At 33.1% G+C, this 18159-nt stretch overlaps 1 protein-coding gene across 2 annotated transcripts in view; it reads right to left on the bottom strand.

Annotated features, from left to right (window-relative positions):
• The window catches only part of LOC119640814 (putative uncharacterized protein DDB_G0272194), an 88039-nt gene that overhangs the window by 59350 nt on the left and 10530 nt on the right, over window positions 1-18159 (bottom strand). For both annotated transcript variants that reach the window (XM_038039060.1, XM_038039061.1), the window contains exon 2: window positions 8162-8308. In XM_038039060.1, the coding sequence (XP_037894988.1) occupies window positions 8162-8264 (103 nt within the window). In that variant the 5' untranslated portion in view covers window positions 8265-8308. The remainder of the gene's footprint in view (window positions 1-8161; window positions 8309-18159) is intronic.

The following is an 18159-nucleotide window of genomic DNA, read 5'->3' as shown; positions in this document are numbered from 1 at the left end:
AGATAACAATGCATATGAAAAGGAAATTATTATTATTATTATTATTAATTTAGTTTAAATTGTTTAGTTTGTTGGTTTTTTGTTCTTTTTTATACTTATGTCAGGGAGCTTTGTAGCAGATTTGTCGAGAGGTCAAAACTTATAGAAAGTAAAACTAAGCAAGCTAAGCTCGGTTCAGGGCGAATTTTTTATACCCAACACCGGTCTGCAAGCGTTGTTTTTTTCAGTGTGTAACGTACAATTTCAGGGCTAAGTGATGACCTTGAAACAAGAATCCAGGTGACTAGTCTCAGAGTTCACTCGCACACACACACACACACACACACTCACGCACGCACGCACACATGCACATGAATACGCCGAGTATAAAGAGCATTATTTCATTGACTACACGGGGAATTCAATTATGTCTCAGGCAATTCCCGACCGGTGTCAGTTGCTCTCAGGAGAGTCTGCACAATTGGGGCGTGATAATCCACCGACACGTTTGAGCTGTGGGGTCATAAAGGCGAGTATGCAACATGTTATATGCCATTGTAAGAAAATTTGTAAGAGGAATCGCGGAGGGGACCCCAAGAACTGTAATGTGGTAAACAATTCCGAAATATGGAGAACAGTAGAGAGGATTTGCGGCGGTTGAAAAACTAATAAGTGAAAAGTAGAGGCAGTGGAAAGGAATCAAGACCCTACAAAAAAGAAGCGTACTTAAGGCAATTAGCTTTCACGCAGTAATGTCTAACGGTGATCTGGCTGAAGAGAATGATTGAAGAAGAGTGCTTGCATGTCATATGCAGCTGAAAAAAATCACTCTAGCGTGGCCGGCCTCTGCGGATCCCGATGTAGATAGGAAGAACTGTAAAAAACACTTACGCAAGGCGGGACGGTTTTTGCTGTGATTGTTGTTAAAGAACCGTAAAAAAAACGATAAATTTATCTTGTCGATAAAGGCCCCTTCTCGCCTGATGATAGAGTACGAGCTTTTCTTATTTCCAGGAAAGAAAATTTAAAGGATGAAGTCGAGGCGGCCCTGCTAAACTGCTATAGAATATTTGAAGGGACACAAGCATTGCGTTAAAAGCGTTTTGAGGGGCATTACAGACATTTTGACGAGAAAAGAAAAGAGAATTTATTTCTAATCCTTTCGCGCCACTTGCTTACTTGTATACAATTATATTAAGTGTGCCAGCCACTATCAAGGCACTTCTTTCACACCATATATGTTATAAATGTAAAAAGTGTTATACACTTATTATGTTATTACACTTGCTAAACATGTTACGCTTGCGGAAATTGCAACTGAACCAGCGGTAGATATCAAACGATTTTACGCTGGGCACGACTTATTGTTTGCTTGTAAAAAACATAAGTGGCTTTGGTGTACTATAATGTAATCTTTAATTTTCCAAACTGAGTTTTCATAGGAGACTTATGCTTCATTAACGATATGCAATTATCACATTTATTGGTCGTATTGCTAATGATGGTTTATGTTTAAATTTTTTATATATATGTATATGGATTATAAGATTTCATCACTTGTATTATGATCACTTCGAAAATGCATAAAAGCTTTAGACCTTTAATTTGTTATACGACAATATATGTCTTATATATGCGGCTTGTTGACCAAAGATAACTAGTTTGCGAAAATATAAACAGATTCGGCTTGCATAACAACCTGAAGTACGCGTAATATGTAGTAAAATTGTGAAACTTTATGAATGCTATAATTTACGATAGGCATTGTCATATGTGAACGCACCTTCTTCATAAACGTTCATGTTTACATATCGAATGGCTTATAACATACAACAACAATAACAATTACAATTATGCTTTATATATTAGTATAAACATCGTCAATGGATATGAGTATATTAGTTTTGTTAGTCAATTTGCAACGGCAGTGCTGACGAAATAAGTCTGCACACAGTGCATGACTTAAAAGAATGATGACAACTCTCCCTATGTATATATAATTATTGTATATATATGTATTTTAATTTAGTTCTATCTCTCTCTCTCTCTCTCTCTCTCTCTCTCGCTTTTTCTCTCGCTTTTTCACTCTCTAGCTCCATCTCTGTATGTTTATATATGTTTAGATAAGTATATAGATGCTCTGGCTTTGTCATTTCTCCAAGGGAAACATTTTCTTGATGGGTAGAAAATCCCAGATTAAAATCCTGCTGAAACCGCGACCCACTGTAGAAGCTTTAATACCAAAGTAGACATCACCCCGTACAAAGTAGGCGTATAGTAATTAAAAAGTCAACACAATTTTAAAAAACCGGCAAATTTTCGTCATTTTCTTCTTTATTTGTAGCGGACAGAGCTTACTTTGAAATATAGTAGATATATATTATTACTATTACTATTTTTTTGCTTTTCAGGCATTCAGAGCTTCAGTTAACTATTGCTCTTTCTCTTTTCCCACATCCTCTAGCGCTCCAACGCTTTCTAACCCTTATTGCGCTTGAATGTATAATATATGAGCGGCTGATCATTAAAAGAAAGGGAGCAAAAAAGGTTTATGGCAGTGAATTGTTTGTGTTGTGCAAACGTGATCTTAATTAGTCCTTTAAATCGCCCGAAACTGTATACCGACAATTGTTGATTTTTTTTTTACTTGCTTCAGATGGTGGTGCACTAAATTCGTCTCAAAGCTACGCATATGTTATATTTTCCGTATATATGCTCTTATCAAGACGCATGGAGAAGGTAAAACATTTGGTATTCTTTACGTGAAGATTTATACAGTAATCACAGCGACGCCATTAAATCCACATAATTTTAGATAAGTGACATCAAATGTATTATGAAACAAATATAATTAGTTCCAACATTACTTTAAAACGGGTTTTCTATGCGTAATAAGGATGATCCATATAGTCAAACGTAACTGGTGGGATTTTTGTGTGACCCTTAGAAGACCGAATAAGGCTACTTCGGCATGTTAGCGGTTAATATTTGAGTCACAGTGCACAGTTTTGCGTTTTAGTACATTCAAGTCCCCTGTAGGTAAAAAGTCATGCTGACCCATACTCCCGCAGCTCTGCTGCCAAACGTTGTTTCAGCTTCGATCACGATTTAGTTAAGTCAATCGTCGCATTTGATTAATTCATTGAGAAATTTCAGTTGGCTTACACTAGTTAACATGTACATTATTAATAAAGGGTTGTACCCGAATCATGTAATTTTCCGACCTGATTTACATACAAGATTAGCTCTAATGTGATATAAAAAAAAAGAAACAAAAAAACTGTTTTAAATTTTAATAAAAAATTTAACTCATTCAAATGAAACCGAAACAAATTCTAAAAAAAAAAAATTTAAAAAAAACGTTTTTATCAATCATTTACAATCTAAGGCACATATCGTTTTGAGACTTGGCGACAACATTTATTAAAGCGAACCGACTAATGCCTGCACACATATGGAATGACGCCCACTTTAAGTAAAGTCGTTGCATGCATCTGATACATCAAGCTTTACATCAGGCGTTACAAGTGATCCGTTAATGGTAATAGCATGCTCAGGACTTGTTTTTTTCAATTCTTTGACTTCCTTATAAATAGTAGTAAGCTTGTCTTCGGACAACTCAAGGCAATTGCCAAATCTAAACTTGGGAATAAATTGCCGTTGTTCTTATGCATTAAATTTCGCAGTCAAAGAATTCGAATGACGGGCACGCCAAAGAAGAGCTAATCGATTCAGAATTTTCTAATTTCTCATTACCAAAAATATATATATATATATATACCTTCAATGCCACGTCTACAGCTTATATCTGGACGGGAAAAACTGATAAAATCCTATTGCACTCGACGATAGTTAAAATAACTGTAAAAGTTATACTTTACTGATATAAGTGAGATGGTGGGTTGGTGAATCCAGACTACGTTTCTAACTTAATTTCTTGATGGCTCTGTCAAAAATGTGCACAAAATTTGCGATCGATAGGAATATTTACGAAATATGAAAATCTCACCTTCTAAGTTGCCCCATAATATTGTGATCACAAGGTATGTCAAACGACCAAACCTTACCCAAGCGAATGGCTTTTGTTCAGACCGGCAATTCCTTAATTGACAACTGCTTCAAATTTCACACTGAAGTCTTTATTACTTTATAAAATACGTTTGTTTATTGGTTCTTATGTGAAAAATTACATATTTGTCTTTAGTCGAACAGTTCCGGTCCTTTAAAGCACGAGAATACCGAAAAGTCAGATGATGCTAAATCAGACGAACAAAGTGGTTGCGAAACGATATGCGTGGAATTTCTGGCAGAGAAATCCACGAAAAACCATTGGAATGTGAGATATGTGAGAATGTGCGTCATAATGCTTGCATAAAATCAAGAATTCATTGTTCACCATTCCAGCGAATAGGTTCACGTAAGCGTTCATATAATCTTCCTTGTTAAAAATTTGGTGGAAGTAATTTATAGCGCAGGACACGAAATGATAATCGAAGAAAACTTCAGCTTACCACCTTTTGATCACAATGGCGTACTGCAATTAAGGCAAATCGAATAAAGACATAGACTAAGAAAAAGTTTTGAGCTTCATATTACCAGGCAGAGAAAGTCTTCATAAGCTTCGTGAGCAATAATATTGCACCTAATTATTTTCAACTGATTGATTCCCTTGAAAATTTTAATTTGCAATATGGCGTGGCTAGGGTGATGCAACCCGATGACTTCGACAGAATTTACCTTTCAAATCTTAAATATAAAAAAAATATTCACGTGCTTCTTTACGAGCACTAAAGACAATAAATCCATTCCGAGTAATTGAATTAAGCGTAAGCAAAAAATGATTGGATTTATTGATAATTTTGTCTCTTTATCAAAATTACTGTCAAACGATAGAAGTTTTCAATTTTGTTGTTGTCAAATTTCACAATGTTTTTGCAATCGTTAATAGTTTATTATACTTTGCAATGACGCAAATTGTTGGTAGAGAAGAAGTTATAAAAAAGTTAATAAAATTTTCGCCTTTATTTCGTTTATTTATTACACCGTACATGATTTGTGGTAAAAGAGTTAGATATGGAGAACGTAAAATCCAGAGTCCCGCTTGACCCAGAGCAATTTTCTAAATCGATCTAATCCTGCCTATTCGTCCGCCTTTTCGAGACAGACGCACCTTTTACTATATCGACCGATCTACGAATCATAACATAATGTTTGTCCGTCCTTCGACCTGTCTGTTTTAGCTTCTTGTGTACATTTTTGAGATATTTTGATCAAATTCGCTACACTTTCTTATTTTCACCTAACGCGTGAACAGTAATGAAAATAGTAGGAACCCGACCACTTACCATATAACAGCGTATTTTGAAAAGTCGAAATATAAGTAACACAAAGCTATTAAAAGAGGAATTCGGTAGTCAGTTGTCAGTGTGTTCATGTATGGAGTGAATTTTGAATTTCTGAAGGGTCGATACTTTTTAAACTATCATGCTCTGGCAACAGTGATGACAAGAGATATGATCGATCAATTAGCAGTTAACTGGTTTTTCACTTTTTCAACTGACATACTCTGTTAGTGTAGTTGCGAACATTTATTCCAAACTAAAACCACTTCTCCTATCGATAGGGTTAGATGATATAAGTAGGTACGTAAAAATATAATTTCTTACGATTTTTTCATTTTAGTAATAAATATTTATTATATTGTATGACAATATATATATATATATATATGTATATATTTATAGATATCTGATTATAAGAGTTTTAAATTCTAAGCAGAAACGCTTGGTAATGCACTTAGGCATTAAATCGATATCTCGATGACGTTCTTATATTTATTATTGAATGTGTATAAAATACAAATAATTGATTGAATTATGAAGCACAGAACAAGAATATAACAAACGCTCATCCAACGAGAAAGGCAGAAATTGCAAGATGAGTGACTGAAAAGTCGATTAAATGCCATTCACTTCCTATCGTACTCTGCGATTCTCATTAATGTGTTTAAGAGATTTTTTTTAGCAAAACTTTAAATAAGACAATGAAAAGAGCTTTTGAATATGTTAAGCATTTACAGTTTCCAGTCGAAAAGGTTGATTGATAAACCTCTTCATTTACTTGACATAGCAAGGGATTTGCATTGAATTTTGCAAACATTTATAAGACATCGAGATATGCAGCCACAGTGAAAGTGTACGTCTTCTTAATACTCATAAATGGCCAAATCACTTACGTTACTTCTCTCTCTATTTATAGTATCATTAAAATCCGAAATGTTGAACCTTAGTCAGAGAGCTTGTTCTCGAATTATTCGTATGAAACGTAAAATAAGGTTAAGTTTGAAAGTCAGCAAAATCAATCTACGACTTCAATATTCAAAATAGGCATTGGGTTTCCCAAAGAGCCAGTTTTCTTTTTTTTCCTAAATAATTAAGGTGAATAACGAACTTTTTGCAGTAGAATTTTTTTATCGAATTAAAAAAAACCTATAAAATATACGAAGTCTTCTATAAATCAAGCAGACTAGATATAAAAAGAGTTTAGTCTGAAAAGTATGCTTCAAAATCGTAAAAAATATTTATATAATTAAATAATATACGTCGTGATGCGTACGCTACGTACGGTGTGATGGATCTTCGTTATATTCTGCGATCGAATATTGCAAACGGTTGTTATAGAGCGTATTGAGAGATGCAATCGAAATTCCACAAAATGCTGCCAAGTCGGGAAAAAGTAGAGTTTGCAGCCTATACAATACACGATGTGCTCTATATGATATATGATATGCTTATCTGGCTACGGATGTTCGTTCTGCATTCCTATCAAATACTGCAAGCAGTTTTCCGAAGCGCATAAAACTTCTTTGCTCTTCATCAAAAAAGAAACCAGTCGGTGCGCAGCGAGCAGTACTACTTGCTTCATTTTTGAACAGATTCTTGTATCGACAAACATTTATCAAATATCTTGAAATTGCACGTTTAATTAGCGTTACACATTAATCGTTATCTGAGTTGAAAGTGTGGGTCAACAATGCATGGGACCGAGGTACACACACGTTTAAGAAACGTCATATCCTAACCACTGTCCAAGTGGAAAGTGTCGGTCCCTTTCTGACGTTCTGTCAAAAATGCGTGTGACAGATGGACACACACATGTAAGTAACGTCATATGCTAACCATTGTCCAAGTTGAAAGTGTCGGTCCCTTCTTCACGTTCTGTCAAAAATGCATGGGCAGGAGGCGAATCAATTGATCATCTATCAATTTATTGCCTTTGTGGCCGAATATTTTGGCCTTCGAAGTATGTACGCACGCCCAGTAGGGTGCCCTAACCAAAGCATAAAGGATAGATATATGTAATTCCAGAAAAGTGCATTTGAGATATTCAGGAAAGTGGCTTATGACGACATGGGGGCGATCCATAAGGACATCTTTATAAATTAGTCAAAAAATCTTCCTTAAAGTGCTGCTTAGAGCCTGAAGGAGAGCATTTCAAAAAGAATAAACAAAATTTTGCCAAAATAAGAAGTCTTTGTTCTCATTTTGAAAAAGCTTTGTTTTGCTTTAGAAAGTAGATTATGTTGAAATTAAAAAAAAAAACAAAAAACAAAAGCTAAGATACTCTTCCATATAAGTGTATGTGTATATAGTTAATTAGTTTTGTGAGTGCGCTAATTAGCGGTCAATTGTTAAGAAATAAGTGCTTTCGTATTCAAAAGGCGATTTACTATGCATTAGAAAACATATTGTTTTCATTCATTTTGGTTCTTTGTTTGTTTTTAAGGCGATCCATATTTACAAAACCTGTTGAATATATGTGAAGTATTGTACGTTACTTTGTATGTTTTGTTTTTTTTTTTTTTTTCTCTATCTCTGAAAACAAAGTCGTTAAATTGTTTTTTGGCATTTACACTTGATTATGTAATAATTTGAGAAAAAAGTATTGAGAGATTTTTGTCAGTATATAATAAATGGTATGGTGTTTGATGGCTTTGTGGAAAATTTCAACGCTCATATATATGTATAATTTTTAATTATATATAATTGTATTTTAAAAGCATTTTAAAATTATTAGCTAAATGTTAATAAAAATTTCCAAAAATTTATATCTAAACAAGATTTTAAAGTATGGATAGCCCAAGTATGGACTGAAAGCATTATAATTATTACTATATACGTACCTCCATTGTCATTATCATCTTGTAAATGATTCTTTAAATGATGAAGATGTGCATAGAAGTGATGATGATGCAATACGCACGCCAAATCCGTGCAATTTAACATATTCGCTTAAGTTTATGTTGGTCGGCAAATAATTACACAAAATTCTGAAAAGAGAGAACATAATAAGCGTAAGCTGTATGTTATAGAACTGACGCAAATGATATTCATTAAATCGTGCTTTTTTCCATTCTAGAAAAATTCTGATTCATTCCTGTAGCTAACCATGATCATGAAGCATATCGAATGAAGGATTTCCTTCAGTAAGCAAATTATAATAACAACTAATCCGTTTATTTAGTTTATGCAGAAAGCTCTGCAGTACTTAAAAAAAAATGGCCTTACATAACAATAGACTTTTTTCTATCTCATATTGCCAAGCCTCGCGGAAATATCCCACGGCCCATGCTTCCAAAGTTTCAGTTACATAATAACATTGAGCGAATTATACGCGTATATTTGGGAAGCTAATTGCGCGCGTTGAAAGTAAACCCGTTTATGCCCTTCAGTAGCAAATTTTAGCAGAACAGGTGCAAAACATTTGCTTTAGATTCTCGAAAGCTTTGCGAAAGCGAATGAATTCATCACGGCAATCCTTGCTTATTCAGATTATTCATTTGTGACGTGACAATTGTGCCGGCCGATTAATCCTTAATAGAATGGTAAAGAAAATCATTATAAACTTTATTTAGTACTTAATTCTTCCTCTTCTTCTTTAATCCTTACGTAATCAAATAATTTGCATTCATAAGTCGCGGGCAATTAAAAACTTTGAAATATTTCCACTCGAACAATGCAAACTGCAAATAAAATATTAACTTTTTTTTGTTCCCTTTTAATCAAGTTAATGCGATTAAAATGTATTATCATCTATTTGCTTCCATTCGAATAGAACTTATTGTTATTTTAATGTCATGCGAGAGAGTCAGTATTATTATATAATTATCGGAAAGTACAACTCGAAAGTGCAGAAATTACGTTTAACCCAAAAGTGGCGAAAGTATGTCATAATGTAAAGAGGAAATGATTCAATAATTAATAGCTTAGCGCACAAACACATTTCCCTGCTGACACGTACATATAACAATTTGCATTGTCTTGTAAAAAGCAATTATATTTATGTACATATTTGCACATATGAGTATAACAAGTCAATTTTTTTTTTTTGGTTAAAGTTTTTCATAAACATTTACTTTCTTTTCATTCATTGAAAATAAAAATTCTTAAATTATATACACTGAGAACAATATGTAAGAACAATTGTTCGACTGTTTTCAAGCCCTTACATATCGTTAAATGGAAATATTTAAAGAATTATTTTATAAAGCGGAGTTTTATTTATTAAAAATCGTATATCCGAACAGAAAAATGTAATGATTATTTTTGGGAAAATTTCCAACACATTTTTCAGAATAATAAAAGATACGTCTATCTCAAATTGTTCTGCGTGCTGCCGAATTAATTTAATACACCCACAAGTTGGAACAAATTTTCTACATATCTATGTACATTTGTTGTACAAAGACATAAAAAGCAAGAGCTCTTCATAGCTTTGAAAGGACCTCCTAAGCTATGTCTCTAATGTGTTGCAATTCTCAACCAAACTGATGCAAAAAGCTTTTCGGGCCAATTTGGAATCATTCGATTAGTCCGCCTAGACTAGAGAATTCATGTAAATTAAACGTAACGTAAGTGGTTTGTAAAGCAAAAAGTATAGTTTAGATATAATTTTGGCCAAAAGCACGAAATATCTTTACTTTTTTTTTACATTTTATTTGCCAGATTTACACTAAGTAAATAAGTCGGTTTTGTTCGTCAGCACTAAATAGGATCGCAAAAAAACGTTCGGAAAAGCAACCGACTGAAGGTAAACATACCACATGTGTACACCTCACAAGCAACGTAGAACATTTTCGGGGATAATAGCAACGATTGCAATAAATATGTTGAAGACATTTTAAAGACGTGACAATCGTAACTTAATGTAAATCGAATACGAGGAAAATTTAACGATTGTGAACGTATCGTCCACTCTCTGCAGAAAATTTGAATTTAATTTCATTATAACGAAGAAAAAAAGAAGGAAAATTATGAGAGAAAGAAAATAGAATTCGAGTGATGCTCAGATATATTTCTTAAACGTAGAAAATTCAGAGCTTATGGCGAACGAGGTTTTCTTATGTATTATACTAAATTCTAATTTTTAAATATTATTTATTTTATGTATTTACTATTGTTATTTACCATACGAAGCCATCGCGGCTGGATATCCCGCCGTATGCATCATCCTCAAGATAATAATGGCTACTACCACGTCAGTGTGCGTTGGTTTAAATCTTATTGCGATAAAGTTTAGTTTAGTAGTAGTAGGCAAACGAATAGCATTGGAACGCACCCCCGCCGGGTTGTGACCATTTCCTCATCTCTTTCCCTTTGTTCAGTTCTTCTTCACCGTCGTCGTGTTACAAGAATAGTGAACATCGGCTGAGTGATTGAAAGAAGAACAAAACAAAATCGAATATTTCATAAAGTTCCAAAGAAAAATTTTCCGTCCATACAGTGTTTTATATCTGTCATTACGTGTGCTCTTCGTTGTGAACATTTGAAAATCGGATAAGTTGAAGTGAAGACATAACACTACAAACACATGATTTTCTAAAGAAAACAGGAAAATTTTTGAAGAAGCTATAACGAAACCAGTCCATATTGTGATAAATAAGTGATGAGCATACAATTAACATAAAAGAGATTAGCATAAAAGAGATATATTGAAATTTTCTAAGGACACTGCAAAATTATCACTCTATACAAGTTTCTTCTGCTCTTAGGCGCTTCTTATTATTTAATCAAAGTGTCTTTGCAATCTACCGATCTTCAAAAGATTGCCTTTACTTACTTGTATATACTTATGTGGATATAAATCTTTTTGTGTACATAAGAGTCGAATATTTAGCAGTAATGTAGAGGTTATCTGATATTCGCCACAAGCTAAAGGGAGTTCCTTGTTTATCTTGCAGTGCTCGTAAAGTATTTACAAAAAGACAAACAATGTACAAACGATATTAACAAACATGGCAATCAGCCATAACAATAAAATAGTTAATTACGTAAGTAGTGGTTCGTTTTATGTTTCAATTTTAATTTATGTATTTTTTGGTATTTAATTTTTCTTAAGAAAGACATTGAATTTTTTTCTTTTTCGGTAAATTTACATAAATAAAAATGTACAAAAATCAAAGTAAATGACAAAACACACATAACCAAGAAAAAAAAAAGTAGTCTTTTTAACATATCAACTAACATTATCTTCAGGTGGGGAGAAGTTTGTTTTACTTGTCAAATATTTAAAAATTTGAAGCAAGCACTTGACCTATTTAGGTAACCACAAGGAAAAAAATTTATTAAAAAGCTACCTATATTGATAATTCAATCACCATAAGGTAATGTATTCAGTTTATTACATATTTGTTATATCTAAGAAGTGCAGATGGGTAAGCGCGTCAATTACATCTCCTACATTACTTCGCCTAATAATAATAGTCTCCAGTTTTTTCCAGATTTAACAAAACCGTACTTTCCCTCCGATCCCCCTGATAGGAGAGGACGAAAGAAAAGTGAGCCAATGTAATCTAAATGTAGTTTGGTGGACACATACGTAATCTCATCATTTTCTATCAATCTATCCTCAGCTTCTTCTGATCTACTAATATTCTTCCACTTTAGCCACATAGGCTCCTCTCCTTTTGCATGAACATAAAATCTACTCCTTAACGTTGCTTAAATAATAAAATATTTTTTATATTATTGTTATACCCATCACTGTAACATGGGTGTTATAATATCATTTTGTTTTTTCTCCAAAATATATGTAACACCAAAAAGGAAGCTTCAGAGACTCTGTAAAGTATATATATTCTTGATCAGCGTGAAATTCTGAGTTGAATTACGCGTGTCTGTCCGTCCGTGTGGTGTGTATTGTTGGCACCCTCCTAGGTAGAAACGTGCACGCAGGTTGGTATTGAAAATGAGTCAAATTCCTCAGAGCAGAAGCGCAAAGTAGAGCGTAAACTGAACGCAGCTCAGTTTCTTTTAAAGAAAACCTTTTGGATTTTTGCCTGTTATTCGGAAATTATTAAAGTTAAAACTCCGAAATTTCCCACATTTGCTTTACTGTGGTCCGAAAATGGAACCAATCAGGCGTGTCACAAAAAATTACGAGTGATTAAATTTTCTTTTTTTCAATTTTTTGGGGTTTTATGCGTATTTATCATAAGGCAAGCAAGACAATGAAAATATATTATCTGCCTAACAATGGGTTAATCCTAAAGTGAATATGGTAGACACAGCGATTAATTTTTTCTTAGTAACACTAGGTATCAAATAAAAGAGTTTGGAGAGCAGCATGCGAAAAGCAAAGTGGTGGGTATACGAGATTAGGCCCCCGCCGAGTATAAATTTCCTACTTGTTTATTGTTCTTGTAGGTTTTCAGGCTTCTTCGGTTAAATTAACATAAAGCATAATATATTTTTGTGACCTGCTCAAAAAGCTTCTTATGAAACAAACCCCGATAAGCCGATCCCTTAGATGCTAGTGCTTTAAGATCCAGAATTAATTTCTCTTCCTAATTTAATGATAATAAATCTCGAGAACGCTTACACTTGCTAATCAAGTTACTTTCTTATTTTATATTTTTGTATTTTTTTTTTTTTCGCCAGGAATCAACATCGACAAGTAATATATAGCAGTTGAAAAATATAGGTATCAAAAAATGTCGCCTTAACTTAAATGCAATTTTTTGTCGGATCTTTCTTTCCAATTTCATAAATGAAAACTTATAGCAAACAAAACGAAATTGCCGCGAGGTTTAATAGCCGCTAGCAACTGTCAAGTAATATCAGTAAAAATATATGAATTTTTTTTCTCCCATTAATCAAACTGATAATGAATTTAAACACTTTTTAAGTATTAGTCGTTTTGGGATAGTAAAGTCCCTGTGAAAAGTCACAGGGATATATATATACATTCTTTTCAAGAGTATAAATTTATGGATATACTTGTATAAGTATTTATTTGAAAAATTTATAAGCTGAAATTAAGTGACAGAAATTATAGGCAGAGGATATACGTAACAATAACTTGTTGCGATCAGATCAGAGATCAATGAACGTATAATGTATGAAATTTTAATATTTAGAGATCAATTCACTTTCCATTACTTATTTGAAATTTTATCGTAAGTGCAATTAATTAAAGTTTAATTTATTTTAATAATCTATATAATTACACAATAATAAACATTTGTATATGTATGCATTTGCAAAATTGTCGGGCTCCAGATAAGTATGATAACACGTTATGCAAACGGAATAATAATAATAAATTAATAAAATGATGAGTCGAAAATGATTCAACTCGCAGTTACCGAGTACTTGCATTAACTTGGAATAAAACTTAATTTAATCATCTAGTTTTACTTACGTATGCACCGAGTAAATGAGCCGTGCGGGGAGCAATAGTGAAATCGGTAGAAATTTGTTATGATTTCAATTTATTCAAATGAAATCATTTTAGTCATTTACTCTTAATCTTATTAATAATCAATTAATCAGTTCATAAAATCGGAAAGGGAAACGAAAACAATTTTATATTATACCCTGAAGTCTTCGTCCAAAACATTCAACTACTCATAAATTTCAGATAATTTTTTGGGTTTTTTTCCCATTTTCTTCTCTCTCTTTTACACCCGTCATTGAAGTATAAGCAGCATGCTCAGTTTGTCAAAATGTTTGCATCGCTCAGAAGGAAGCTTCACAGATCCCGCTATGTGTATATATATGTATTCTTGATCAGCATTGAATTCTGCATTCCACGCCATGTCCGTCTGGTCGTTCGTTTTGCACGATTTTCTGGCCGCAAAAAAGGAGTTATTAGCTACAAATCTTGTACGCACGTTGGCATTGAAATTGAACCAAACCGGTCAAAAGACATGTCTACATAATTACGTAAAGCGAGTACACCTTTGTTTTTCAAAGCGAATAAAAAACTAGTGCAGTTCTGTAGCCATTCGGAAGCAGCTTAAACTTTCCAAAGGTTACGTCTACAACGCCCACACGCCTATGCGACAAAAACTTTTAGTTTGAAAATTAAAAAAATCAGCCACTCACTATTGTAGAGCATGAAAATTTACTTCTATTACTTATTTTAATTTCTTTTTAGGATAACGATGACGGGTATAAAAGGTTCGGTCACGACCGAATATAATTTCTTTATTTGTTTTTGTTGAAAACAAGTACTTATCTGAGAACTAAGTAGACATACGTTGAACGGTGGTTTGTTGATAAAAAAAGAAGAAATAAACAATACTTTAGAATAGAAAATAAATCTCGATCATTTCTACAACTTGACACCATTTACGAAATCTTGAACCGAACAAGTGTCACTCTTGCACTCTTAAAGAGATTTCCTCTAGACACAGCATATCCATTTAATTGGGATTGGCAAAAGTTGGAGGAGAGCTGCAATGGCGGAATTCTTTCCTACTACTTATTTTCACCTTTTCTTTGTGGAAACAATCCGGTCTGTGGACGATTTACTGCAAATACAGTGAAGTATACTTGTCTTAGACTTGGTTCTTCAGGGAGTGATTAACGTTTTCTCTTTATGGTGAAAGTGCGAAAGATTAAGTTGAAACAACGTTCGCCATTAGTATTTTAAGAGAAGAAAAGCTGCATTTCCCGTCACAGTCTGGATGATACTCTGCGTACACTTTTCGTCGAAAGGTATTTTGTAAAGCAAATCAATAGCTGCGTTATGTTCAGTTTGATTAAGCTAATGACTTCTTGTGTGGTTTATATTCAATTGTACCGTTTTCATTAGAAAGGCTAATTATTGTTTAGCTTGAAATCCGTTGACCTACGTACAGCCCTGTTCACACAAATAGCACACACATTGATCTAGAGATCATAAACACCGTTCGCAATTCAATCAAAAGGAGATAAGAACTACCGCAAAATTGATTCAAAAGCTTAACGCTAATGTTGATAGACTCATTTAAATTTTTTGGAGACGTCTAATGACAGTTTTCTTAATTCTTTCCTTGATCACAGGGGAAGATAATTTTAGAAATATAAAAAATGATTTTCTCTATGGTCATGGAACATCTTGCAACTCTTCTGAATCCGCCCAAAATTCTTGTCTCTTGTTTGTTGGGCAACTCCTTCGTACACGCCCGTCGCAATCTACAATGCATCTTATTAGCCTGGCGTGGCTTCGTGAGATTTTTCCCCTCGACATTGACTTCTGCAGTGAAAAGTGAGTTGAGTTATATAGTGCTACAAACAAATCCGGGAAGTACCTGAACGCAGTGCCCGAAAGAACTGTTAAAAGCTACTGACTGATTTGAGTATCGGGGAAAAATTTGCTGCAAAGAAGACTAAGACTACGTCGACCACGACCCTACGTATTTGCTTTTTTCTTACTTCTTTCTGACTGTCACCGCGTTACACGGATAAGGTATATCCCCTGAGTGATTGCTTACATTAGAAAAAAAAAAAACGAATTTTCTGTGCAATAGAAAGATAACGGGAAAATTTTGACTTCGCCCCTTTTATAAGCGACCCGTATAAACTTTAGCTGACGGTTAATAAATATTGATTTATTCGATTTTTAATAAATGCCTCAACTTTGCTAAAATTCGCGTTACGTTGTTTTTAAAGTCATAATGAATTGGTCACGCGTGGCAAAGTAATACGGTACAAACGAACATACGGCAACAGGCTAACTACCATAAAGTGATTCTAAGTCGCTTACAAGCTCATAACCCCACTACTAATCGCATTATGCGTCTTTAAATTATCATTGAAATAACAAAAGAAGAAGAGGAAGAAAACTACTTAAGTGATCGCGTTGAGCATGCGAATGGCTTCACTTCAAGCAAATAACGTTTTAGAGGAATTTTTCAAAACGATAAGAAAAAATGGTGTCGAGCAGTACTTTTTTGAAGGATGAACAAAACATATATAGAGGTTCTAACGTAATGGACTTTGGATTCAAAATATATCATTTTCGGTGTAAAATTGAAAATATTAAATAATTCGTTGACACAAATTTAAAATTTTTTTTCAAATTTTTATTATTTAGTCACTGTTTAGCAGAGATAACCCATTTGCCTTATGAACCATTTACATATATATATAGAATGGCTAGAGATAATTGTCATTTATCATCCAAAATATTTGCACAATTAATTTTTTTTACGTTTTCTCCTTTGATTAGCTTTTTAATGAAGATATTGAACTGAAATTTGTTTGAAAATTAAGGCGAGTTTTATGAATTTATTAATTAAATTAAATATGTTTATTCTGTTTTTTTTTTTTTTTTTTTTTTTTTTTTTTTATATAAAAAAATAAATATAAATAAATATTTTTTTGTTTTTTTTTTTTTTTTTTTTTGCCTTTTATTTTTTCAATTAACACTTACTTGAATGGCACGACTTTCTGAATTAACAAATATTTGCATATATATGTATGTATAAATAAATATTTCCTCAGCCTGCCCGACTCTGTGTGTTTGTGCGTATGTATTTATTTATTAATTATATTTTATTAAATGTGTATATAATTGAATCAAATGTAAGTAAAAATTTCGAATTAATTGACTCTTGTGTTTATTTGATGTCATAACTTATGTCACGATTGTTGTACCTTTACTTGTTTTCTTCTTGTTTTTGTTTTGCTCTTTCATTGAATTTATTTCGTTATATCGTTGTTTTTCAATTTTTTTCAATTTGTTTAGCTTTGCTGTTTCGCTTTCTGTCGCTGTTGTTTCTTTCTTTACTTGTTATTGTGTTATGTCTTTGATGAAATGTTTTTATTATTACTTTTTATTTCATTTATTTCATTTTATTTTACGTTTTCTTAATGAAAAAAATTTCACCAACGGTCTTGAAATATTTGTTACTTTTCTTTCCGTATTTAACGCTCACTTGCAAACTGAACGAAAACGTGAGTAATGCTTTGGATAATATTTTTATTACTATTGTTGTACTTGTTGTTAATATTTTTTGTTTTTTTTTTACTATTATTATTATTATTATTATTATTCATTATTATTATTATTATTGTTCTTATTGCAACGGTTTATCAAATAATTGCACATCTTTTCATCCACTTACTTGCTTATTACAGCATTAAAGGTTTTCAACTTTTTCAAGTTTTTTTATTGCTTGCTGATTACAAGCGGCAACAAGTAACAAATACTGCAACAGCGACTCTTGTTATAAAGTTGTTTTTAACTGAGAAAACATTCAATTGAAAAAAAAAAGGAAAAGAGCAACAGAAGCCATCGACGTTTGGCTGTAAATCGTTTTGTCTCCTGTTTGACTGACTGCTTACAAGCGACCGGCAAACGCACAGACATCAGAGGGTATTTAAAAGCCGAATTTTGTAAGATTTGAAACTGATAACAAATCGGGGATCTAAGAATGCAAGCGAAGAGAGAAGAGAAAGGAATAGAAAAAGAAAAGAAGAAAAAAACAACACACTTGTTGTTGTTCTGCCGTTGTGCTGTTATTGTTGTTTTATTGCATATTTCAAACGAGTAATGCATTTACGATGTGTGTGCGTGCGTGCGTGCGTGGGTGTTTATACCTACGATCGCTACGAAAAGTATAAACACTTCTTCAATGCATTTAATGTAACTGCAAAGGGACAGGGCACATTTTAACGACAATCGCCAGTATAAAGCTTATATCTGCAACGCCTAAAAAGATGCTATGTAGACTTTGTGAAGTTACATAATCATAAGTACGTGATGAACCATACGACCATTGACGTTCATAGACAATGCAGACGCCTCTCCCCCTCTCTCTCGGTTCATCACTTCTTTTACTTAAGCTCAAAATTATTGCCAGTGTGAATAAGTTTCTGCCAAAAAAACTATTCTGCAATTATCACCATA

Source organism: Glossina fuscipes, unplaced genomic scaffold, assembly GCF_014805625.2.
Source record: "Glossina fuscipes isolate IAEA_lab_2018 unplaced genomic scaffold, Yale_Gfus_2 128, whole genome shotgun sequence".
NCBI classification, from domain to species: Eukaryota; Metazoa; Arthropoda; class Insecta; order Diptera; family Glossinidae; genus Glossina; species Glossina fuscipes.
This window is presented reverse-complemented; position numbering and strand designations above follow the sequence as displayed.